Source organism: Amborella trichopoda, chromosome 4 (assembly GCF_054954075.1).
Source record: "Amborella trichopoda isolate Santa Cruz 75 chromosome 4, AtrichopodaSantaCruz75HAP2 v2.0, whole genome shotgun sequence".
NCBI lineage: Eukaryota > Viridiplantae > Streptophyta > Magnoliopsida > Amborellales > Amborellaceae > Amborella > Amborella trichopoda.
The window spans coordinates 37,968,078-37,991,128 of NC_142339.1; the positions used below are offsets into that span (position 1 = coordinate 37,968,078).

General features: G+C 35.3%; 1 protein-coding gene across 5 annotated transcripts; it reads right to left on the bottom strand.

The window, feature by feature from the left end:
• Positions 1-340: 340 nt before the first annotated feature.
• Positions 341-13,136, bottom strand: LOC18423814 (carbon-sulfur lyase). Of its 5 annotated transcripts, none has more exons than XM_011629779.3 (2): positions 12,996-13,136; positions 341-1,497 (listed from the first exon to the last, which is right to left on the bottom strand). In XM_011629779.3, exon 2 carries the CDS (start codon positions 1,483-1,485, stop codon positions 1,054-1,056), a length of 432 nt encoding a protein of 143 aa, XP_011628081.1. In that variant the 5' UTR covers positions 1,486-1,497; positions 12,996-13,136; the 3' UTR covers positions 341-1,053. The 5 variants fall into 5 exon arrangements, with proteins under 5 accessions (XP_011628081.1, XP_011628076.1, XP_020531437.1 ...); XM_011629774.3 differs by lacking the exon at positions 12,996-13,136 and adding an exon at positions 12,827-12,967; XM_020675778.2 differs by lacking the exon at positions 12,996-13,136 and adding an exon at positions 12,790-12,879.
• Between the last annotated feature and the right edge of the window lie 9,915 nt (positions 13,137-23,051).

Genomic DNA, 23,051 nt, shown 5'->3' on the forward strand with positions numbered 1-23,051 from the left:
GATGAAAGTCCTTAAAGCCTATGCCTACTCTATTTCAAAATCAATAAATGCACACATAAAGGCCGACAAAAGAAGAACCAGAAGGCAGACAAACCGCAGTTGCCAATTCTGCCGATCCCAAGTACTCCATTATCACAACTATATTACTACTAGTTGACAATAATATTTATGTGTATGACTATTATAATAATTATCTGTTATTTAAGTGTAGTTTTAATAATTAATTCATAATTTCATATAATTATCATAATGAAACTATGAACAAAACATGTTTATTCATGTTTGTAAAGTTACAACTATAGTATAATATTAATACACTGTTATATTTAAGTTACTATTATTTTATTAATAATTTTTCTCACCTGTTCATTTTTTCAGAAAGTTCTACACTGTCCAAATAAATACACAAAGTATCCAAATATATAAGCAGTGAGAATCAAACATCATTTAATAATGACTGAATGTTTGAACGCTCTGCCTGTCATTAAATTGCATTGAAAACAAAGACCATCTATACCATCTTAAACAGCATTAACAACAAATTCTATCATGCCCACCTCCTTTTTCACATGTAGACTCGTCTCAAAGAAAATTGTATCTCGCCTCTTCCTTCTTTTTTTCTTTCTTTTCCTTTTCAGACAAGGGTGTTTATTAAGCAAAAACTCTTTGGAAGTAGGGAATTGATCTGATTCTGATGAACCGGTCTCATCTTGAAATGAATGATTTAGATTTCTCCTCAAACGAATGTGGCCTATGCCATTTCGACTGTTCAGATGATTTCTTCTGAGGAAAGTGTATAGTAATAAGCCAAACTCATCTACACACCCAATGAGTCTAGCTAATAGTGCTTTTTAATGTTCTGAATCCACTTCGCCTTACAAACCTAAGGCTCTTTCTCTTAATGCCAGTTCAATCAAATGCCTTCTTTCTCTCAGCCACACCAAAAAAAAATGAGTCTCTCTCTCCAGCCTCTGCCTGCCCCACCAAGAAACTTGAGTCTCCCCTGCTCCAACCTCACATGCAGCACACACACAAACTCACTCCAAGAAACCATCACACTGACCCTTCAACCCCCATCTTCGAAAACGACACAATATCACTCCTTGCATAAGAACCCTCCCAATCTTGGCCATCAAAATCCCTAATCTCCACATGGCGCAATGTGCCAGGGTCCACGCACTTAACTGTCACTGCAATCCCATCGGGGTTAGAGCGAGGTACATAGAACGAAGTTATACCACAAACCTTGCAAAATGTGTGCTTTGCTTTATGGGTCCCAAATGTATAAGTAGTAATCCACTCATGGGACCCGCTCTCGAGCTTGAACTTGGCATTTGGGATGATGAAATGAATGTTTCCTCGCATCGAGCAATCAGAGCAATTGCACTTCCACGCAACGATGCTTGGTGGCGCCTCGGCTCGCCATCTCACACGCTTGCAGTGGCACCCACCACTGTGAGATACAGTGGAGCTCTCAGTGTCCATTCAAAGAGGGCCCTGTGGAAAAGCATTTTTAAGTCCTTTTTTTCTGTGAACTGTTCACTACTTTTCAAATGATAGCTTGTCTCTTTAATGTAATTTTTCATGGATTGATAATTGGGGTTTCTCAGCCTTGGTTAACTAGGTTGTGTTCAAATTGGGTTTGTATACAATAAGACCATTTACCTAAGTGGTCATAATTTCTTACGACCATATGATGTAAAATTTGATAGCTTGGATGTCTCACAAAATTCGAGAAAATTTCTTTTGAAGTTTGAGCTTAGTCAATGGAATAATTGCAGCCAACCAATTTCACATCCAATGGTCAAGATTAATGTGACCACCTTGTATCAAAGGTAAATGGTCTCATTCTATACTTTTCCGTTCGAATTTCACCCCAACCCAGATCACAGTAATCAGGCAGCATAATATTCTTGAAAATCATATAAGGGTCTCTTTAAGTCTTTTTTTTTTTTTTTTTTTTTCTGACAACACAATCAAGTCAACTGGCTCCAGAGTCGAATTTACAGGTAAAATTTAGGGGGAGGCAAAATAAAGTAATTTTTACATGCCCAGATTACCAATTGAACATTCAGTGGTCACAAGGGAATGCATTTAGGGGCATATGAGAGCTATAAAAGTTTATCAACCCAAAGAAAAAGATTAATGAACCAAATGTGCATTACCAAGGGTATAACACAAACGGCATCATATAGAACGATTACAAGTGTATAACACATTAAAACACAATAGCCAGTTTCCATATAACAAATGCAAAGTACAATCATTCCAATTACTTGGGAGCAAACATCTGTAAGCCGCAACGATGTATCTAAATTATTGTATCATTTATCAGAGGCATATTAGGCTCAGCTTTGGGGCATTTTGGCCCCTTGGATTTCTTCAGGATTAATATGAAGTTATGAACACCAAAGAGACTATGCCTTGGGCATTACAAAGAATTCTAAGAGTAAAACACTTAGATAGACAAGGACCACACTTTGGTTGTTTAAATAGACAAGGACCACACTTTGGTTCCAACAAAATTGATAATTTTAAAACTTAATATTTTTATTTATATCATCTAAATGTTTTTGCAGCTCATATGATAGAAATCAGGAACAAGATACAAGAACTACATTTTGTTTACAATTCACTAGAAGTCTATGCGCTGCATGTAGAAATATAAGAAAAAGAAACTAAATAAATACAAACAAGGATCAATACTACTATTTGATTGGACAGAGAAACATGGAAATTTATCTAGAACTTGGGCTTCCATCTCTCTCTCTCTCTCTCTCTCTCTCTCTCTCTCTCTCTCTCTCTCTCTGCACATCCTGTTCATTTTTGTCATTACCTCAAAGTGTCCTCTAAATAGGAGAGTAATGCTAATTGGAAAAGATTTGGCTCGTCATTATAAAATAGAGAAAGTAACCCCATTATATCTCCTAAGTGAAACCCCTTGGAAATGGGATTAGGCATAGGCTTTAGCTATCCATCATTCATGAGGGTGGCTCCTACATCTAAGAATCCATCAAGTTAATCCCCAAAATCAAGCATGTGTCCCCCAAAATAAGGGCCTTCCATCAACATGCCCCAAAACTAAATTAAATATTAAAAATTTATCTCTCTCTCTCTTTCTTAGGAAAATCATATATTAAAACATATCTCTCTCTCTCTCTCTCTCTCTCTCTCTCTCTCTCTCTCTCTCTACTACTACAACTAATATTATTACTGCTACTACTACAATTATTATTATAAATTTAAACTTATACTTAGATGATTATAACATAATCTCATGATATTTAAATATGATTCTAATTAATTTTGTAATTTTTATAATATTTATCACAGTATTTTATTTGAATTTTATTTACATTCATTCCAATATGTTATCAGAAAAATATGAATACTAACACTTAATATAATAAAAATATAAACCATAATTTATTTATGAAATAAAGCATAAAGTCTCATGGAAGCACGATTAAGTGATTTTTAATATATTACTTTAATATATATTTATGAAAATATGATAAAGACTTGAAGGAAACTTAGTATAGAATATCACTTCAATTTGGGAGCATCTATCCTTGGTCCACCACACATATGTTTCTTTCTATTGCGAGAGACACTCCCACAATATTTCGTATGAAGGAGACTCAATCCTCACCTCATTCCCTCTCTCTCTCTTTACAAAAATCTCCTTCACCTCAAATATATGGGTGTATCTCTATATAAGACCATCCTAAAAACACATGATTTGTCTGGTTCAAATATAGAAAAATATCCAACCTGCAGACTACTATATACTCCCTCCATTTTTAGGAAACTTACCCTATGTTCCCTCTAGAGATAAGGTCTCTTTTTATTCTTGTGACATGTGTCCACCCTTTAACTCTGGCTTAATAACGTAGTATAGATATAAAGATATGATGATTAAGGAATTCGATGGTATCATATTTTTCACGTATCCAATATAATAACATAGGAAAACATGAAAGGAATATCATAGCAAGAATTTACACACACAGAGGAAAAGATCCTTCAAGTCCAACGGATATATATATATATATATATATATATATATATATATATTAAAAATTATAATAAGTTATAACGGGCGGTTTTATTGAAAAAAAAAATATTAATTTTGTTGTGTTGATCAATCATTAAGTAAGAATACATTTAATTTTAAAAAAAAATACAATGGCATATTGAAAGTACATGTCCTACAACTTCAATTATGTCACTCTACAGACAACATATTATAAGAAAAAAATGCTTTAAGCCCACATGCTTGTATTGTAGCATAAGCTTGGTTGGAGATGGAGGTGGAGGGAGTTGTTGGACCCTAAATTTTGAGCATATATAAATCTCATCAAGGCCATTAAGAAAAAAAAACACGTCATCAAAAAGGAGAACATGAGTTTGCATTATTGGTGGATGCAAACCTTCCATTTGATGGAGGGTAGATCTTAACCTTCAAGAACTTAGATTTTCTTTTAGCAAAATGTTTAAGGTTCTATGGCGCCAGCACCTAGGCAGCCGCGCAGAACCTTAGGCACCTTGAAATGTAAGATATATGTAAGGATGCATATGCGTTCTAACTAACTTTTTATGCAAATACATGCGTATGAATGTTGAAATACATTCAAATCACTAAGAATTTTAATTCTTTGAATAACTGAAATAGTGAAATACAAAAATAAGTCCATAATCCGTTAGTGATTTAATATCCATGCCACTGTTTTAAAAAGCAGACTGCCCAGTGCCTAGACGGTCTAGAAAGCCTAGGCGGCCAAATTAGACGGGCTGCCCCTAGGCACCCGCCTGCACCCAGCCCTGGGTGACCGCCCAGCGGTGGAAATGCCCCTCGTTGAGGACATTTTTTTTTTTTTTTAAATATTAAAGGGGTAAAATCATGGGTTTTAGGTTCATTTGAAACCTAAACTCCCATTAGAGCCTATTTTAGAGAGAGACAAACCCAAAAAAACTAGTTTTGAGTCTTCAAGTAGTCAAGTCTATAATCTATATGCTATATTACTTTTATTTTTGTTTTCCTCCTCTGGTTGTGTATTGTTGGTTTGGTAACTTTGGTTGGTAAATTTTAAGTTTTAACTATGTGTGGAGTGTGGACTATCAGACTATGGATAATTGGATATGAACTTATGGAATATGGAGAGTGTATGCTATGTGGACTTGTGTACTATACATTTGACGTGCTCTAAGTTCCTAACTCTTATGTGTTATACAATTATACTTATATTGTTAACCTATAGAGACATTTTTCTCTCTACTAGGTCGCCCAAGTTCTGGACGCCTGCCTAGGCGCTGGACGGCCTGGACCCCCCTGGCTGCCTAGGCACTGCCTAGCGTTTTCTGAAACACTTATCTATAAACTACACTCCATAGTCCATACATCACCCAATCATACTTATAGGCTCCAAGTCTCCAATAAACACCCAAAGGTCATCTAGTAACCTCACTTGAACCATAAAAATTATTTCAATAAGATATGGTAAGGTTTCAGATGATTATACAAACTTTTGAAGAATTTCTCGATTGGAAAAAAATTGCAAAATCAACTAATTTTGGGTGTTCCTAGGGCATAGGAAGAGTATTTTTACTTTGGGGTAGGGCTAGCAATGGTCCAGGTGGCCCAGCCCTGCTGGGCCCTAAAAAACTAGCGTCCAAGCCACAAAATGTGGCCCAATGACCAGACTGGGGCCACAACAGGGCCGACAGGGCTAGGATGCATCCGGCCCAGTTTTTTCTATAGTTTTTTTTCCCAATATTCTCTTTGAGTGTATTAGGCCAGTTCTGGCCTGGCCTGAAGAGGGTGGTCAGCACTAGGTCATGGCCTTTTTTGGCCCGGTCAGGGCTAGGCTTGGCTAGGGTCGATCCTATAGGGGCTAGGGCAAGGCTGGGTCCTAGGCCCAACCTGTGGGCAGGGCGAGGCTAGAATAATACTCAAACCACCCCCCCCCCCCCCCCCCCCCCCAAAAAAAAAAAAAACAAACAAACGTTTTCCTCTTTTCCATGTCAAAATGACACAAAATGCCCCCACATTGGGTTTTTCTTCCATTTTTATGGTGGTTCCTAGGCACCACCTAAGACTGGGCTTTGGGCATCAACCCATCCTTGGGTAGACACCCAAAAACTTCTGCCCAGAATGGCCCACTTGGGCCTAGGCGCAGTGAGCCCACGGCCTCGTGGATGCCGAGGTGGCTGCCTAGGCACTAGACAGGCCAATTTTTTGAAACTTTATTTTTCGAATCAAAGATGTTATGCAAAATTTTAACTAACAGGCTTATATTGTAGCATAAGCCCATTGGCTCATAGATATGCAGCAGCTTATAGATACATACCTAGATAACTGTAGTATATTTTTTAATAATTAATGCAAGCAGCATTTGATGGCATCACATAAAAAAATGATCTAAATAAGCGTAACTACAGGACCAAATAGTCAGATGGTTGAAATCATGAATCCGACATGAGACCATGAAAGAAGTATGGCCATCAAAGGAATATGAGGATGACTTTACCTTTACTAATAATTGTTATGAAGTTATATGAAGTTTAACAACTCTTCTGATAATTCATACCAGTAACGGAGACCAAAATAGATAGAAGCTTGGATTTGTAGATTGTCAACATTACCTTCTTCAACAGGGTTCTTATTGAACTACTTTTGAACTAGCCTAGGTCAGTGCATACCTAAACAATCTAAATAAATGAGCCCTTCTTTTCTTTTTATTAGTTTCAAAACATCATGTCCTCAGACAAGTTACATCATGTCCTCGTACAAGTAGTGCAAAAACTATTGTCCTGGTATTCTTGTCATGGTTTGAAATATCATATGGCCCCATAGTTATGATTTTAAGAAAAAAACATGTACTCATATTCCGTACATGGTTTTAACATGATACTAGATCTTCTACTTCAACAACTTCCAAATAAAAAAGAATCTAGAAACAAAAGAGTAATGCCAAAAATCAAGAAGAAAAAGATTTAATATTGTGAGGGTTTTTATTGAAGCAAAGAGTAAATCTTACACTTCCCTATCCTCATAATAAACCAAGATAGTAGTAGAAGCACAATGACACCCTCTACTTCTAGCAATTGTTGATGATAGACCATTTGGGAAGAAAATACTTCGTATTTGCATTCTTCAAAAAATTTCGACCTTTATCATGAGATATCTCAAAAGAACGATAAGAATCCTTTGTTTGGTATTTATATGAATCGCAAAAGAGATTAGAGAAGACCAAAATGACCTAAAGTCTTGTTGAGGCATATACGTGCTTAATAAATCATGTAATACCTTTAGGTAATGTTTAAAATATCCACATAATTATTATGAACCTAAGTAAATAATCATGAATCAATTCATAGTGACAAAAGTTAAATCATCATAATGAACTCACTTTACTCCAAGCATGTTCACTTTGAGAATCTAAAGCAGCTACAAGAATATGAGGCACATATTCAAGCTAAAGGGTGAACAGTATATGAACCGATACAGGTCATCTACAAAGCGAAGATACGCCAGTTCCCACAAAGACACATGATTTGCATAAAACTTGGCCATCATGCACTAACCTCATTACACTAATGGCAATGAAATTTTGGTTCATTCGTTTTGTCTAGATCAACTTTTAAAGCACCACTATGTCCCCAAATATATTCCCCTTTGGCCATGATACATTTCGTTGTACTTGTGCCACATAAAGTTATATAATTTTATTTTCATATGGAATAAAAGCATAATTATAATTAAAAGGAAGTATCAAAAGTGACCTGCAAAAGGATTTATTTTGAAAAAATACTGCAAATTCTGATTCAGCATGGCCCAGTTTCCATTTAACAATGTGCTTAACTCCATAGAAATCATTGTGGTCAATTAGTAATCAGCTAGCATATAAACTGAGATTTTTTGTTGCAATTAAAAAAGAAAGGTAATACCAAAAGTGAGAATTTTTGTTGCAATTAAAAAAGAAAAGTAAATACCAAAAAAAAGTGACAAGTACAATATGGAACAAATAAAGAGCATATCACCATGATATAAATAACCATCTTCTCCATCCTCAACTGATTTATCTGACTGTGTTATCATTAGAGAACCTTTGTTTGGAAAAATGAGAGTACAGTTGTTGGGAGCAAGAGCCGGTGAAGGAGCAGAAGCAAGGGCAAGAAATCATCCCCATGGAAATCATCCCCATGCCAAAAACTCCCTACTTTGGCAGCACATAGGATAGCTCATCTAGGAACGCCATTAGAATATATGCATTATAAATATTATATATGTACATGGAAACACATATCAAGTAGTGCTCTAGAATACATATATTATATAGTATTATAAATCATAGAAGTACATCATAAAATTGGGTGAAATTACAAAAAATAAAAAAACAAATGATTCATTTTTTAATATTATATACCTAATTTTTTGGTAATATCCCTTATAATTAGTAGTATTTTAAAAATTTCCCCTATATTTTATATTTTATACTCATGCACCTCTTTTTAGCCAACCCCCAACATAGACTTTCGATGATGTTTGTGAAACTTTGGGATCTCAAATCATCATCATCATTTTAGCTTTTTCCCAATTAATTGGGGTCGGTTACATGAATCATGATTCTCCATTCTGCTCTATTAAAGGCCATGTCCTCAGTGAGGCCATAAGTCCCCATATTTTTTCGAACTACTTTGGGATCTCTGATCTCCTATCCATATAAGACACACAATCAACGTACATAAACGCATACAACACGCGTGCAAATATGCCTTAGTCACCATAGTCATTTTATAACTATCAATGTGTCTAATCATACATTAATTATAAAAAAAAAAAAAAAATCATCTAATCATATATCTGATGGCTATGGATCACGATCCCATTTAAATGGGATCAAGGTCCCATGTTCAAGGGGATCGAGATCCCATATAATCCGGATCGAAGTCCCAATGAAGATCACCTCTAAAAATGCAAAACCATGTTCCCAACCCCTTAAGGAAAGAATTCCCCATAACCGTGAACCAGAATATCTAATTCAGTAAATATATTCTGCACCCAAAGAGAGGGAGCATGTTGATGCATACCCACATCTTAATCCTCATTGGATGAATTTATACACTGGAAGAAATGTTTCCAGCCATATGTCCTATGCTCACATGACAAACATGTGTTACAATGAACTCGGTATCAAATCCACCACTAAAGCTTTTCTTGTAGAGATCATTAAACACATAGATTAAATGAATTATTTCATAAGCACCAACCCAGCAACTGAAAGACAAGTTGCTTCATAAAAATCATCCACACTCAAGGTTTTTCTTTGAAATTTTCTAAATTCACTTTCTTAGATAATTTCGAGTGCATTTCTAAGTTAGTTGGAGATGAACAAGGATATTTCTATCTGAAGGAAGTAGAAACTCTTGATAGAGAACAGCAGGTGGATGGACAGTTCATTTGTTCATGTCTACAGAGAAGTGAGTGGGTACAAAATCATTAGGAAGCATTTGAACTTTGGGTAATCTTTTTCCTCTTTGTAAAGGTACTATCTCTCTCTACAATGTACATTTTAATTATCCCTTCAATAAGTAAAATTAAATAGTCAAAATAATATATGCAATAATCGATCCAAGAATTCGCCCAGAAATGGGAAGGGACCTTCAGACCAGGGGGGATGGGTTGGCGCAGGTAGAAGGGGGCAGGATGGAGCCTCCAAGAAGGTTAGCACATTTGAACCCATTGGGCTCCATCAAGCTGCCCACTTATTAGCTCCTTGGCCAATGCCATCATGCAAGACATGAGAATACTTGAACTGATGGCTTTTGGCACTCAATCTCTTTATACGAGCTAACACAAGGCAACTGATCAACTGATATTGAATCTGACCAGCTAGGCAATCCATTCCAACTTTATGAACACCAACAAAACATGTCTTAGTGTCCGTTGTTGGACTGTGACAGAGTGTTCCTTTTCTGCAATGGAACACAAACCTCTTGGAATCCATATACAGAGGAAAAGGTGCCTTACTTCTCAATTCAAAATAATATTTCGTTTATACTACTTATGAGGCACAGATGTCAGCTATGGATCCAAGAATAACAGAAAATTTGCATTCTAGTTTTGCAAATCAAGCACATGCATGTATTGGATCCAGATATTAAACTGCAATGAGAAGTTCCAGGTTGGACTAAGACCAACTCCTATTCCAAGATTCATGAAATAATAGTTCCAAATAACATCTATGGAAGGTGGTATGCTCACATCCAGAGCTAGTTTTATCATTATAATACCAAATCTAAAAAATTATTTTGTGACAATCTTGTCATTAATAATACCTTTCTTTTTGAGAAAAAAAGGAAGAAGTGTTAATGCATCCAAAACAGTGTTCGACAAATCGGCCGGCTCGAACCAAAACCGCCCTTCCAGTCCCGATTAATCCTGGTTTCAAGGCGCTAATAGGGGGGTAGACACCCCCCACCCTCCCAAATGCCAAGACCAAAACCAGCGGTTTGTGCACAAACCAGCCAGAATTCTAATTGACTGGGCAATTTATAGCTAACAGAACCGATTTCTGAAATATCAAGCGTTATTATGTAAAAACGAGTGTCGTGACAAAGGAAACTGTTATTTGACACATGAGACCATTATTCGATGCAAAAATAACCCATGAGTCACGGGTTTGATTTTGATTCGTTTTTCTACCTTTTTTAGGCTTTTCAGCCTTTTACAGTCAATTATGGACTGAAATAATTGATCTTAGTGTATAAATCGAATAATTTGCAACCAATTCAAAACATTACAATCATGTCACTAACAATACAAGAACCACAATTTTTTACAATGTCTACAAGAACATAATAGTACACGAGTACACATTAATGCATCTAAGTAAATGAACAAATATATTTTGTAACATTAAAAAAAAATATCACAACAATATTACAATAAAAAATCCAATTAACAAAAAATAAAATAAAAAATACTACCCACAATATTATATTAAGTCATTAAAGACAAAAAAAAAAACATGCCGCAAGTTTAGATTTTACAGCATTAAAACAAAATTGGAGAAAAATATTTTTTGCATAATTATTTTTTTTAGCAAAATAATTTGAAAAACAATTACTCGAGCAACAAAAAATCATATTAAAAAGAAAAAAAAAAGCGAAATGAAAAGTCACAAGAAATTACCTATTTTTTCACCGTTTTTCTTTTCATAATCTTATTTTCAGCCAAAATCGAGCACAAAAATTGCTCATTTCGACCAAATTAGGACTGGAATCTTGTGCTTTGATCTCCAGAAGGCCCAAATTTAAGAAAGGGGCTGAGGTTGGGGTGATAGCATCCCCACACCCAATTACCACATCTTGGTATCCATTCCTAATGCTGACACTCCCAATTAACACCTTCAACATGTAACTCCCCAATCTATTGAAAAACCGGGTAGGGGCCTATCTTCCCCCACTGAATTACCCAAAAAAAAAAGGGCCCAAATTCTGAGTGAGAAATAAAAAAAACGAGCCCCAAAATCAATCATTAGGCTCAATTTTTCAACTCAAAATGAAACACTGAGTCGCAGTCCTAAACTCTAAAAATTGAGAAACAAAATTGCTCTTTTCGACCAAATTAGGACTGAAATCTTGTGATGCACTCTCTGATCTCTAAAAGGCCCAAATTTTGACTGAGAAATAATACAAAAACGAGCTCCAAAATCAATCGATAATGAATGAAACACTCAGTCGCAGCCCTAAACTCTAAAAATTGTGAACCAAAATTGCTTTTTTCGACCAAATTAGGACTGGAATCCTGTGAGGAACTCTCTAATCTACAAACAGCCAAATTTTTACTGAGAAGTAATAAAAAACGAGCCCAGAATTGATCGTTGGGTGGAAAAATTTTAACTCAGAAATGAAACACTGAGTCACTGCCCTAAACTCTAAAAATCGAACGCTAAAATCACTCTTTTCGACCACATTAGGACTGGAATCTTGTGGGGAAGTCTCTGATCTACAAAAGACCCAAATTTTTACTGATAAATAATAAAAAATGAGACCAAAATTGATCGTTGGGCAGAAATTTTCAATACTGCTAAGAACAACAAATAACAGGCTCAAAAATTTGATTTCAGATGTATTTTTGGTTGCAAATTCTTCGATTTATACACTAAGATCAATTATTTCAATCAATAATCGACAGTAAAGGCTGAAAAAACTTAAAAATCGGTGAAAAAATAATCAAAATCGAACCCGTTTCGTACTGGTTCATTTTTGCATCAAATAACGGTCTCCTGTATCAAAGAATAGTATCACGGTCTCCTGTATCAAAGAATAGTATCATGTGATATGACGCCTATTTTACATAATAATGCCCATATTTCGGAAACCGGTCTGGTTAAACACCCGGTTAGTTAGAATTCCAGCCGGTTCATGCAGACTGGTTTCGGTCCGCACATAGATCGACCAGTCAGGGATGAAATACATATTCTTTCTGAAGTCACTGAAAGAAGTATTCATGGATCCTTTTTGGAATTAAAAAGTATACTTAAAGTTGTACCATAAGATGCAGAAAAAACAAAAGCGTACACCTAATGTGTCCAGGGCCAAATAGCATATTTCCTCATCTCCACTGTGATTGAGTTAAAAAAACTCCTATCAAGCAAGCATACTGGCTTCAACTTTAGCCTCATTAAGACAAAGTTAAAACTAGTTCCACAAAATAACGACTCACATCCCCGAGTCTAAGAAAAAACACATCATCAAAATACTGGGAAATAAATACTATACCAAGAAAATTATTTCAGCGAGATGATGGAAGCCTTACCCCACCCCGCTTCAATTTATGTTAATCCAGTTAGCTTATTGCTAACTCCTTCAATCCCAAGCTTCAGTTTTTGTTGTGGGTCTAAGAAGAGGTTATCCTCAATAGCTCGATAGCGAGAGAGAGTGCTGATTTAAGAAAGGGCTACAGAGAGAGAAAGGTTAGGGCTTACCAATCTTCAGTTTTCATTGTGGCTGCAAAGGGTTTTGAGACGAGCTTGTAAGGGAAAAGAGGATGCGCCAAGGAGAAAGGGATGACGATTTTCTGAGATGTTAGTAATAAAGGGAGGGCTTTTTTTAGGGGCAAGCATTCCATGCGCCTACAACATAAAACTTATATTAAAACTTATGCAGCAATGATTTCATGGAAGCATCATATCATACTATAATGCTAAGATACTTATAGGAAACTTCTAGGAAACTATGTATGTGTTATTTGCATGACTAAAAATTTGGGACACACTTTTCATCTTAATTATTAATTTTAAAAAAAAAATCAAATGGTCAAAATAAATCCTTTCTAAAAATGAATCTAGACCATTTATATGGTGAATTTCAAGATCTTAGCTTTTATAAATTCAAAATCATTTATTTCTTTTTTAACATTGTTCATCTAATGATAATAAAGTCATCCAAAACGATTGGAAATGAAAAAAATCTTTCTAATGCCTAGATCTAAGCATCTTACCAAAATGAACAGCCTATGTTAATTAGCCTAAAAAATTATTTTCTAAGTTGTATTTTCAATTTTTTTTTTTTTTTTTTTTTTTTTTTTTGTTATTGTTCATTAGAACGAAAGCAGACCTTAATAAAATAAAAAAAATGATCTTGACAAGTATGATCACCTAGACATGCTAGCTTTGGATGATCATGTCACTCTTAATAACCTAGTGCCTAATGTACAACATATAAGACGATATTGGCCCAAGACGGTTCAAATGAAAACAAATAAACCCACCTTAGTGGATTCATGAGGGCGAAGAACATTACTTTGAGCTTTATAGAAATTTTGAAACAGCAATAACATCAAAAAAAGGTTGGAATAATAAATAGATATAAGGTGATGGCACCACCATCTTTTTAGGCATAATATGCTAGAAAAACATTTATTAGGATCAAATCGCCATGAATTGGGCCAGTTGATCTTGCTCAACCTTTTAAAGGTTAACTTTAAACACTAGTTTGAGTCACAAATTATGTATCACACTTACAATGTCTAGCGACTCGGTTGAGTGACACTCAAACAGTGTTCAAGGATTTGGACTCAGTCACCAGGGCAAATACTCAACTCATGAGTATTTAAAAAATAAACATTATGTAAAATTGTAAAATCAATGTAACATTTCTTCATATTGCAATTGAGAAAATTACAATTCAAAAAATCCCTAAATTTGGTTATCAAACAATCCCTAAATACGTTATATATAATTTTGATGCTTTAAATGATGATTTGAGTAGTTCATCTCATATACCCGATTCTTATATTTACTTCTTTTATAATTTTTCGGAATTGATCCAAGAAAGGTGAGGATCTTAAACTTTCCCTTTACCCACCCCAAGCTCGTGTGAAGGAAGTGGTTGCATTAGGTAGGCAACCAGCATAGAAATTTTCCACTTCTTTTCATAAATCCTAAACCTATGGAAGAATTGAGGAACATGATTCTCGTAGCCGACCCCAATTAATTGGGATAAGGTTTGGATGATGATGATAAGATTTTTTATGAGTTGTACAAATCAATTTTTTCTAAATCCATGTTTATATTTTTTTTTTGAAAAAAGGTTATCTTCTAGACTTTGAATGCTATTTTTGGTTTAGTTTGATTCTTACTATTTTTTATTTTTAGCATTTTAAAAAAAATAAAATATTAGAGCTTTTTTCCCGTAAATTACTCGAACGAGTCCACTCACCTAACTTACTTAACTAGGGCAAGGCCGAGTCATGCTTTTAAGCCTTGTACTTAAATGTCTTCTTCCTCACAATTATATTTTATATAGAGTTTAATACTATCCATGTTAAAAACAAGATAGATTTTTTATTTATTGTTTTACATATGCATATAAATCCTTCCCCACCTCAAACAATTAAGAAAAGACTTGGATGATGATGTTGTATTTGAATCCTTCCTCTACTATTCAAACATTCTCTAGACATATATCAAATCATTATTTTCAAAATTAGCCGATTCGACTCCGCCTCACCCTACTGCCGAGGCCGAGGAGCCCCGACTCAATGGTACAAGTACATTTTTATACCATAAATGAACAAGAATCGGTGGAATATTGGAAGATTGGATCCAAACACTCTAAAACTCTCCCGAGTAGGGGTTTTTCATGGATAAATCTTGGTTTTTAAAATATGGAAAGTTTCTTGAACTGAAAAATCAAAATTTTGAACTGATTTTGATGGATTTATGGAACCTTTCTGTGTTTTAACAACAATCTTATCTGTATGATATAATTTGGGTTCATAGGAATCCAAATCGAACAAGAATTCATTACAAAATTTATTTGTTTTTCGGGTTCATCATGCTACAATACAAAATCCGCCAATCTTTTATGTTCTTTCTAATTTCTCCTCCAAATTTACTGATTATGGGTTCTTTTACAATCTATTGAAGTTATCTACAAAAGCCCTGTGTTGATTTGTAAATTTATCAAGTTCAATTACCGTAATCTTTCAGTTTTTGGGTTCTATGTGTGAACTTGTTTTTTTTTGCCAAACCTCTCTTATCTTGCTGATTTCTATACCAAATCAGATGATTTTTTGCATGTTTTGAAGCTTTTGAAATCAGCTTCAAAAGCCCTTTACAAATCTGTGGTTTTTTTTAACACCAATATCAATTGATTTTGTGCATCAAATAGGTAAGATCGATAATTTATGAAAAAATCGCCAACTCAATTATTTCTCTCTAATTACTCAACATTTTTTTATAATTTTTAGTTTATTTTGAAGCTTTTGAAATCACCTTCAAAAGTCTTCTACAGATCAGTGGTTTTTTTACTCCAATATTGACTGATTTCATATATCATTGACCTAATATAGATGAACAATAAAAAAATTACAAAATCTACAATTTCTCTCTAATTTATCAAACAATAGTGCTCTGCTTATTAGTGTACTTTTAAGATATTGAAATAACTTGAAAACCCCTATATTGCTTTGCGCTTTTTTGCTCCTATATCAATTGATTTATTGCATCATAGATGTAATATCAATGATCTGTAAATGTTCCACTAAATCTGTTGTTTCACCCGTAATTACTCAACAATGTTTTATGATTTTTTATTGTTTCGAATTTATTGATATCAACTTCCAAAGCCGTATATAGATTCATCGTTTTTTTTGTACCAATATCAATTGATTTCGTGCATCAAAGAGGTAATACTGATGAACTGTTAAAAATTGTAAAATCTATTATTTCTCTCTAATTTCTCAACAATAATATTTTGATTTTTTTTTTTTTAAGATATTGAAACAAACTTGAAATCTCATATATTGCTTTGGTTTGTTTTGCTCCAATATCTATTGATTTAGTGCATCATAAAAATAATACAAACATAAATATCTAACTCTAAGTAACATAGACGTTGATTCAAAAATTAAAACATATATATATTGCAATATATAATTTTCGTGATGGAATTTTTTTTACATTAATAGGTCTAAGAGATGATGAGGGAGAATCGATTTAGGTAGTATGGAAACAAGTTCGATGGTAAGGGAAAGAGGTGGCTCCAGTGTAATTTATGTAGGAAAGAGATGACAAGCAGCATTAATCGCATGAAACATCACCTTGCTAGAATTCAAAGTAATGTAAAGTTATGTTGAAAGGTGTATGTGGCTGTTAAGGAAGATATTCAAAAGGCAATGGAGATTACCAAAAGGGAAGAAGGTACAGATAAAGAAATCATCATTGAGGATGCAAGGAAGGGATTATGTCAACCCACTGCTCATAACAAGGAGGAGTATGAGGCTCGGATGGAACACGCTAAACAGGCTAGTCTAGCAGAACATCATGATAGGCAGATGACGTGAAGTTTGCTAGACAGGCAAGAGATTCTAATTCTCATGCTCCAGAACCTATAGTATCTCCTGAGCTTCTAGTAATGAGACAATCTCTCTTGTCCCAACCTACTACCACTGGTCGGCCATCTACTATCTACCAAACTCATCTCGTTCCTAATCATCGATCCTATACCGACCCCAACCTCCGACCCCCTCCCCAACCCGAGCCCTCTAGAATTGACCCCCATGTACCCCAATACCATCAAACAAAACTTAATCTCCTATGGGGAGAAAAAAAAAGGCTGAAACTATGAGAAAGGTAATTGCGAAATTTTTTTATCATACCGCCACGCCATTTATAGCAGCTAAGTTGATGGAGGGCTAAATTATATTTATTCTTAATTTCTATTCAATTTTAAAGGACCTATATTTTGATTTTAGTTTAAGGATTTATTTTTAGGATTTTTTGTTTTTAAGAATTCTAAAGTTTTTATATTTTCTTTTATTTATTTCAATATAAATAAGGGCGTGGATGGGTTGGAGAGTCATCCATACATTCTTATTTAAGAAAAGAAATGCTTGTCTCCTAAGGATTGAGTCCTAGGTGGTAGAAAGCCTTAGGGTTTTTCCAAAATTACTTGTATTTGGCTTGTTTCTTGTTAATTTTATTGTTCCCTCAAGTTTTCCTACAGTAATTAAATTTGATAAATTTGCATAGATTCCTCAATATGCATATCATGACCCATTTCTTGAGGAATTTTCTTACCTCGAATAATATTTGAGCTAATAAAGAAAAAGAAGGTCAAAGAAGGTGGTTTTGATGTTGAATTCATCTTAGCACACTTCACAACTCAGGGACGAGTTTTCTCCAACAAGGGGAGAATGATGGAGGGCAAAATTATATTTATTCTTAATTTCAATTCAATTTTAAAGGTTGTATATTTTGATTTTAGTTTTCAGATTTATTTTTAGGATTTTTAGTTTTTAGAAATTGTAGGGTTTTATAATTTATTTTATTTATGGATGCAGATTATATAGGGCTGCAACCCTATTTGTTGAAGTTGGGTTGCAGCCATCTGCACCGTCCATTTATTTAGACGGTGCAAATTTTGCACACCTCCGAATTTGAGAAATCGCATGACATCTCCCTCGTTGTTGTATACCAAATTCTCCTTTCCTCATGCAACAGAACCCTCTCTCTTAAAACTAAAAATCCAAATTTTGATCTAATTTTGATGGATTTTTTAAACCTTTGTGTTTTAACGACAATCTTATCTATATGATATGATTTGGGTTTATAAAAACCCAAATTGAATAAGAATTCATTACGAAATTTATGTGTTTTAAGGGTTCGTCGTGCGTCAATACAAAATCCGCCAATCTTTTTTGTTTTCTCTAATTTCTCTACCAAATTTATTGATTATGGGTTCTTTTTCAATCTATTGAAGTTATCTACAAAAGCCATGTGCTGATTTGCAAGTTCATCAAGTTAAATCACCGTAATCTTTTGGTTTTAGGGTGCTCTGTGTGAAATTATTTTTTTTCTGCCAAACACTTATGTTCTTGCTGATTTCTATACTAAATCGGATGATTTTTTGCTTGTTTTGAAGCTTTTTGAAATCAGTTAACCAATTTTCATTAATAGAAACTGTGCATCACCATTTCGAGGGCAAACTTTTCATGGTTGTATCTTCCTCATCCCAGGTCGGATCGAGCCCAAATTTTGGGAGCATATTCGTCTCGTCGACCCGGTCACGCACAACAATACGGTCCGAGCTAAAAGAAATCGAAGAGAGAAGATTGTCGAAAAATTATAAAACTAGCAGGGAATTTCCAGCAGCACGTCCCATCGATCGAATACCCACATCACGGCACTCGAGCGTCGGATCGATGCGCAATCGGGCTCGTCATGACCACAAGGTCGAGAGCTTCTCTGGGTCGAACTCCACATGTGCTGGACGGTCTGATTCGTCAAAAATCAGGGATGAACAGTGGCAAATTCCTTCCACCGGAATCCAAATTCCGACAAAATTTCCCAATTTGGAAAACAGTTGTCCGGGCACCAAGTCGCGCCATTCTTTATGCAGAACAATCATGGCGACTTGCTTGTTACGCTACAACGAAGAAATCGATAAAAAACACTGAGAAATGGGTTGAATCCAGAATCTAAGGTTGCACGTGTTCCATGTTTTTGCCGCATCATGATCATGGTCCAAATCTCCAATCTATGGCTCGAAATGGATACCAAAACAATCATCTTCTCGAGCTCATCAAGAATACAGTATTCTTTTGGTTAGATGGTAACCGGAAAGGTCCCGAATCAGCCATGGAAAGCTCTCACGGATGAACGGCCATTACATGGACTAATTTGAAATTTCACAAATTGTTGGTGAAGGGGCAAAATAGCCATTTTTGCCCCCTTTTTTTAGAATTTATTTAATTCATTCAATTGCTAATTTTTATCAATTAGGTCAAAATTTGATTATCCACCCATGTTTGGGGACCCACTCTATATAAGCACCTACTAAATTCATGTAAAGGACCATTTTCTTCAATCAATAAAAATTGGGCTTTTTGCTTAATCCTTTGGGTCACGTTTCACGTCTTGGGAGAGCGAGAGAGAGAGAGAGGAAAGAGAAGATTTAGGCTGGTACCTTGGGCGTTTAAGTAATTTTCTCTCTCCTCACTTCCTCTCTCTTCTTTCTCTCCCTTTGTTTCTCGTCTTTCTCTCTCTATCTTTCTCTCTCATGGCAAGGACAGCGGCGTGGGCCTACCCTTTTTGGCGGGCCTCGCCGTTGTCTTTGTTTTCTTTCCCTCTCTTTGTTTCTCTCTCATCGCAAGAACAACGACATGGGCCTATCCTTTTTGGCCGACCTCACCTCCGTCGCTGTTTTCTTTCTCTCTCATAGCAAGGACACAACGTGAGCCTACCCTTTTTGATGAGCCTCGTCGCTATCTCTATTTTCTCTCTTTCTTCTCTTTCTCTCCTACTTCTTTTCACTCACAGCACCTCTCTCCTCTTCTCACTCACTGCACCTCTCTCTCATCTTTTCACTCATGGCACTTCTCTCTCTCTCCTCTTTTCACTCACGATACCTCTCTCTCTTCTCTACACTCATGGCACCAAAACAAAAGAAAAAAATACAGAGGACATGTTTTGCCTGTCTATCTCACTCTCTGTGCACCGTTGGTCCACTCTATCACTCTTTTCCTCCGTCAACCCTCGCATCCACCTACCCCACTCTCTTTTCTTCAACCAAAAAACAAAAAACATTCACTGTAGCGCCTCTAGCCGCCCCCCGCCTTTTTCTTTATTTTGTCCTTTTTCCCTGCTCACTCTTCCCATCTCTCTCCACGTCACCCTCACCGTTCTTTCTTATTTTGTCCTTTTCCCCTCCTTACTTTTCCCATCTCTTTCTTCACATCACCCGTCCCTTTATCTTCCTTATTTTGTCCTCTTCCTCTCCTTATTTTTCTTTCCCATGTCTCTCTCTCCATGTGACGCCCCCACTTGCTTCTCCCTGCCATTCTCAACCAAACACAGGCGGCGGCCTCCCATACCCTCGTTCCCTTCTCTTCATTTCTTGCAATCTTCCTCCCCCTTTTACCTTCTCTCTCCTCTCGCAACTTTACTTTATTTTATTTTATTTTACTTTACCTTATTTCACTTAATTTACTTCTCTTATTTCATTCTTCTACTTCTTTTATTTTATTTTACTTATATTTTATTTTATTTACCTCATTTTATTTTGTCCCTTTTATTTTATTTTACTTATCCCCTTTATTTTATTCTACTTTATTTCATATTATTTTATTTTTTACCCATTTCATTTCATTTATTTTATTTCATTCCACTTGCTAGTTCCATATTAAATCATCCACTTCCATTTTATTTCATGCCACTTTATTTTCATTTCACTTCATTTCATTTTACTTCATCTTCAACAAGTCAGGGTCTTCTGACCCACTTGTTTGGACATCTTACATATGTGTGTGCATGAACACATAAAAATGAGTCAAGGGAGTTGAGTCCGAACCGGCAATAGGCCTGAGGGGCATTCTTCGTGATCTAAGAGGGTGCCCATGCGAGCAGCCCGAGCGTGTCACTGATCCGCATGAAGTAAGTTCCACCTCACGACCCTAATTCCTCTCTCACTGGTTGGTATTCATGCCCACATCTTCTTTACGTGGTTCCCGAGAGAGCGATCTCAGGTCCCGGGTCTATCTCGAACCCGGAACCACGCCACCAGGTCATCCCGACCCGAAGGACGAGATAAAGACACCTAACCAATATCATATTTTTATCATGGGATGCTCATATTCGATTCTGCAGTAAACTAAAAGACGTGGCACGTTAAGGCACAACTTTGGATTCTTCATAATGAAGACCTTTTTAGGGCTCATTTAAAATTTTTTATCGTGTGCTATGAGTATGGTTTATTATAATAAAGCTTCAGAGAGAGAGGTAATACAGAGTTGATAAGATCTATGTGAAGAGTATTCGATTTGAGAATAGCTGAAATAAGGAGAAACACAATACCTATAAAAGCATATTTTCTTCAAAATGAAAGGACATATAGATAGACTTGGTGGTAGCATAGAAACGCTAAAGATCAATGAGAGAATTGAAATTGTGATATTTAAAATAATGAGATGAAGAAGATTATTTCTTCACAGTGTGAGACAGGGAGAATCTAAGTGCCAAAAGGATGGACACTTCGTGCATGTGAAACTGATAACCTATATTCTCCATAAGTTGTGTGCTCTTCCAATATCACAAAAGCTTGTCAAACAAGTAAAAGCAATGAATCAAGAAAGCCCAGGTCCCACACTACGTAGTTTTGACGTATGAAATCTATCCCACATTATATGGTAAGATCATATAGGGAAAGATGATTCAATAACTTTTTATTTTATGTTTAATATGCTTTTGTTATATTTTAGCTAATTGTTTTATGAATATGTATAGAGTGTATGAGCATTAAGTGATAGGTGCTAACAATTTTGAAAAGAGCCGATTTATGAATATCATGTGTTTTAGTGCCTCTTTGTACTAGAGTATGAACTACTTAAGGTAGTGATACACATGGAGATGTGATTTGATCAAGAGCTTTGAGCCCTAAGGATGAAATATAAGAGATGGGTGTGGCTCATTCAAATCTGTAAGCACGAAGGGAGTGTTATGATGGAACTCAATCTTAGTGACCATCCTCCTAATAATATCTATAATAAGATGTGTTGCATGTAATGATGGTCTCTTGATAAATTCTCCATATTTGTAAAAAATAAAGTATTTTGTCAAGGCTTTAATAATCATTCTTTAGTAATGCTTTATTTTGCATAAAATTATAAGATGGTATATATTATTTGTTTTTTTTTGTAGCCCATGAACTTGACTTGGTAGGAAATTAAAAGTGAATGTAGTAAAATGATTTATGAGGGCTGAGCATATATTTTAAAATTAAATTGGATGATTTGAGAAAAATCAAACGTCTATGAATATGGTTTTAAAAGCACCACATAGTCTTATAAGGTCCACTAAGTTTTTATAAAAATCATTTGAAATTGTCATACTATTATATAACTATTGCTTGAGAGTGCATATATATATATATATATCAAGTCAATATTTTTTTTATTAAAGAGAAAATTATTGTGTCTTGAAGGTATTTATAAAAGTGGAAGAAAAACTATCATGCACTGTTTTTTTTCTTTTAAAATACCTATATACCTTGACTCATATTTCTAGTTATTTAAAATCATCGATTACCTAAGACCTTGAACCATAAAGAATGTTGAAGGAAGGTCATATTGCTAGGCGTCCTTGACACATGTTGTGTTGATTCGATAACTTGGTTTGTATGAATTTACTACCAAGATGACAAGTGTGGTTGAACATTTGTGGTTCATGAAGGTTTTGCATATTGTGAAACTAACGGGTATTGAATTACTTATCGCATAAAGAACACTAAGAATGTATATATTGTATGTGCGATAATTGAGTGGGAACTGCTACAGTCCCACATTTTTTTAGCTGCTTGGATATTCAGATATACAGGTACAAGTTATCTCATGGATCCAATTGATGCAAAGTCTACATCTGGATATGTATTCATGCTTGGAGGGGGTACAACAGGATGTGGTGGAATTGTCCACCATGGAGGCAAAATATGTGGCGTACTATTTGGCGTCCAAGGATGCCATAAGGATAAATAAATTTATT

Bases quoted from the DNA above. Each gene is read 5' to 3' on its own strand.
- LOC18423814 (XM_011629779.3), bottom strand. From the start codon at position 1,485: ATGGACACTGAGAGCTCCACTGTATCTCACAGTGGTGGGTGCCACTGC.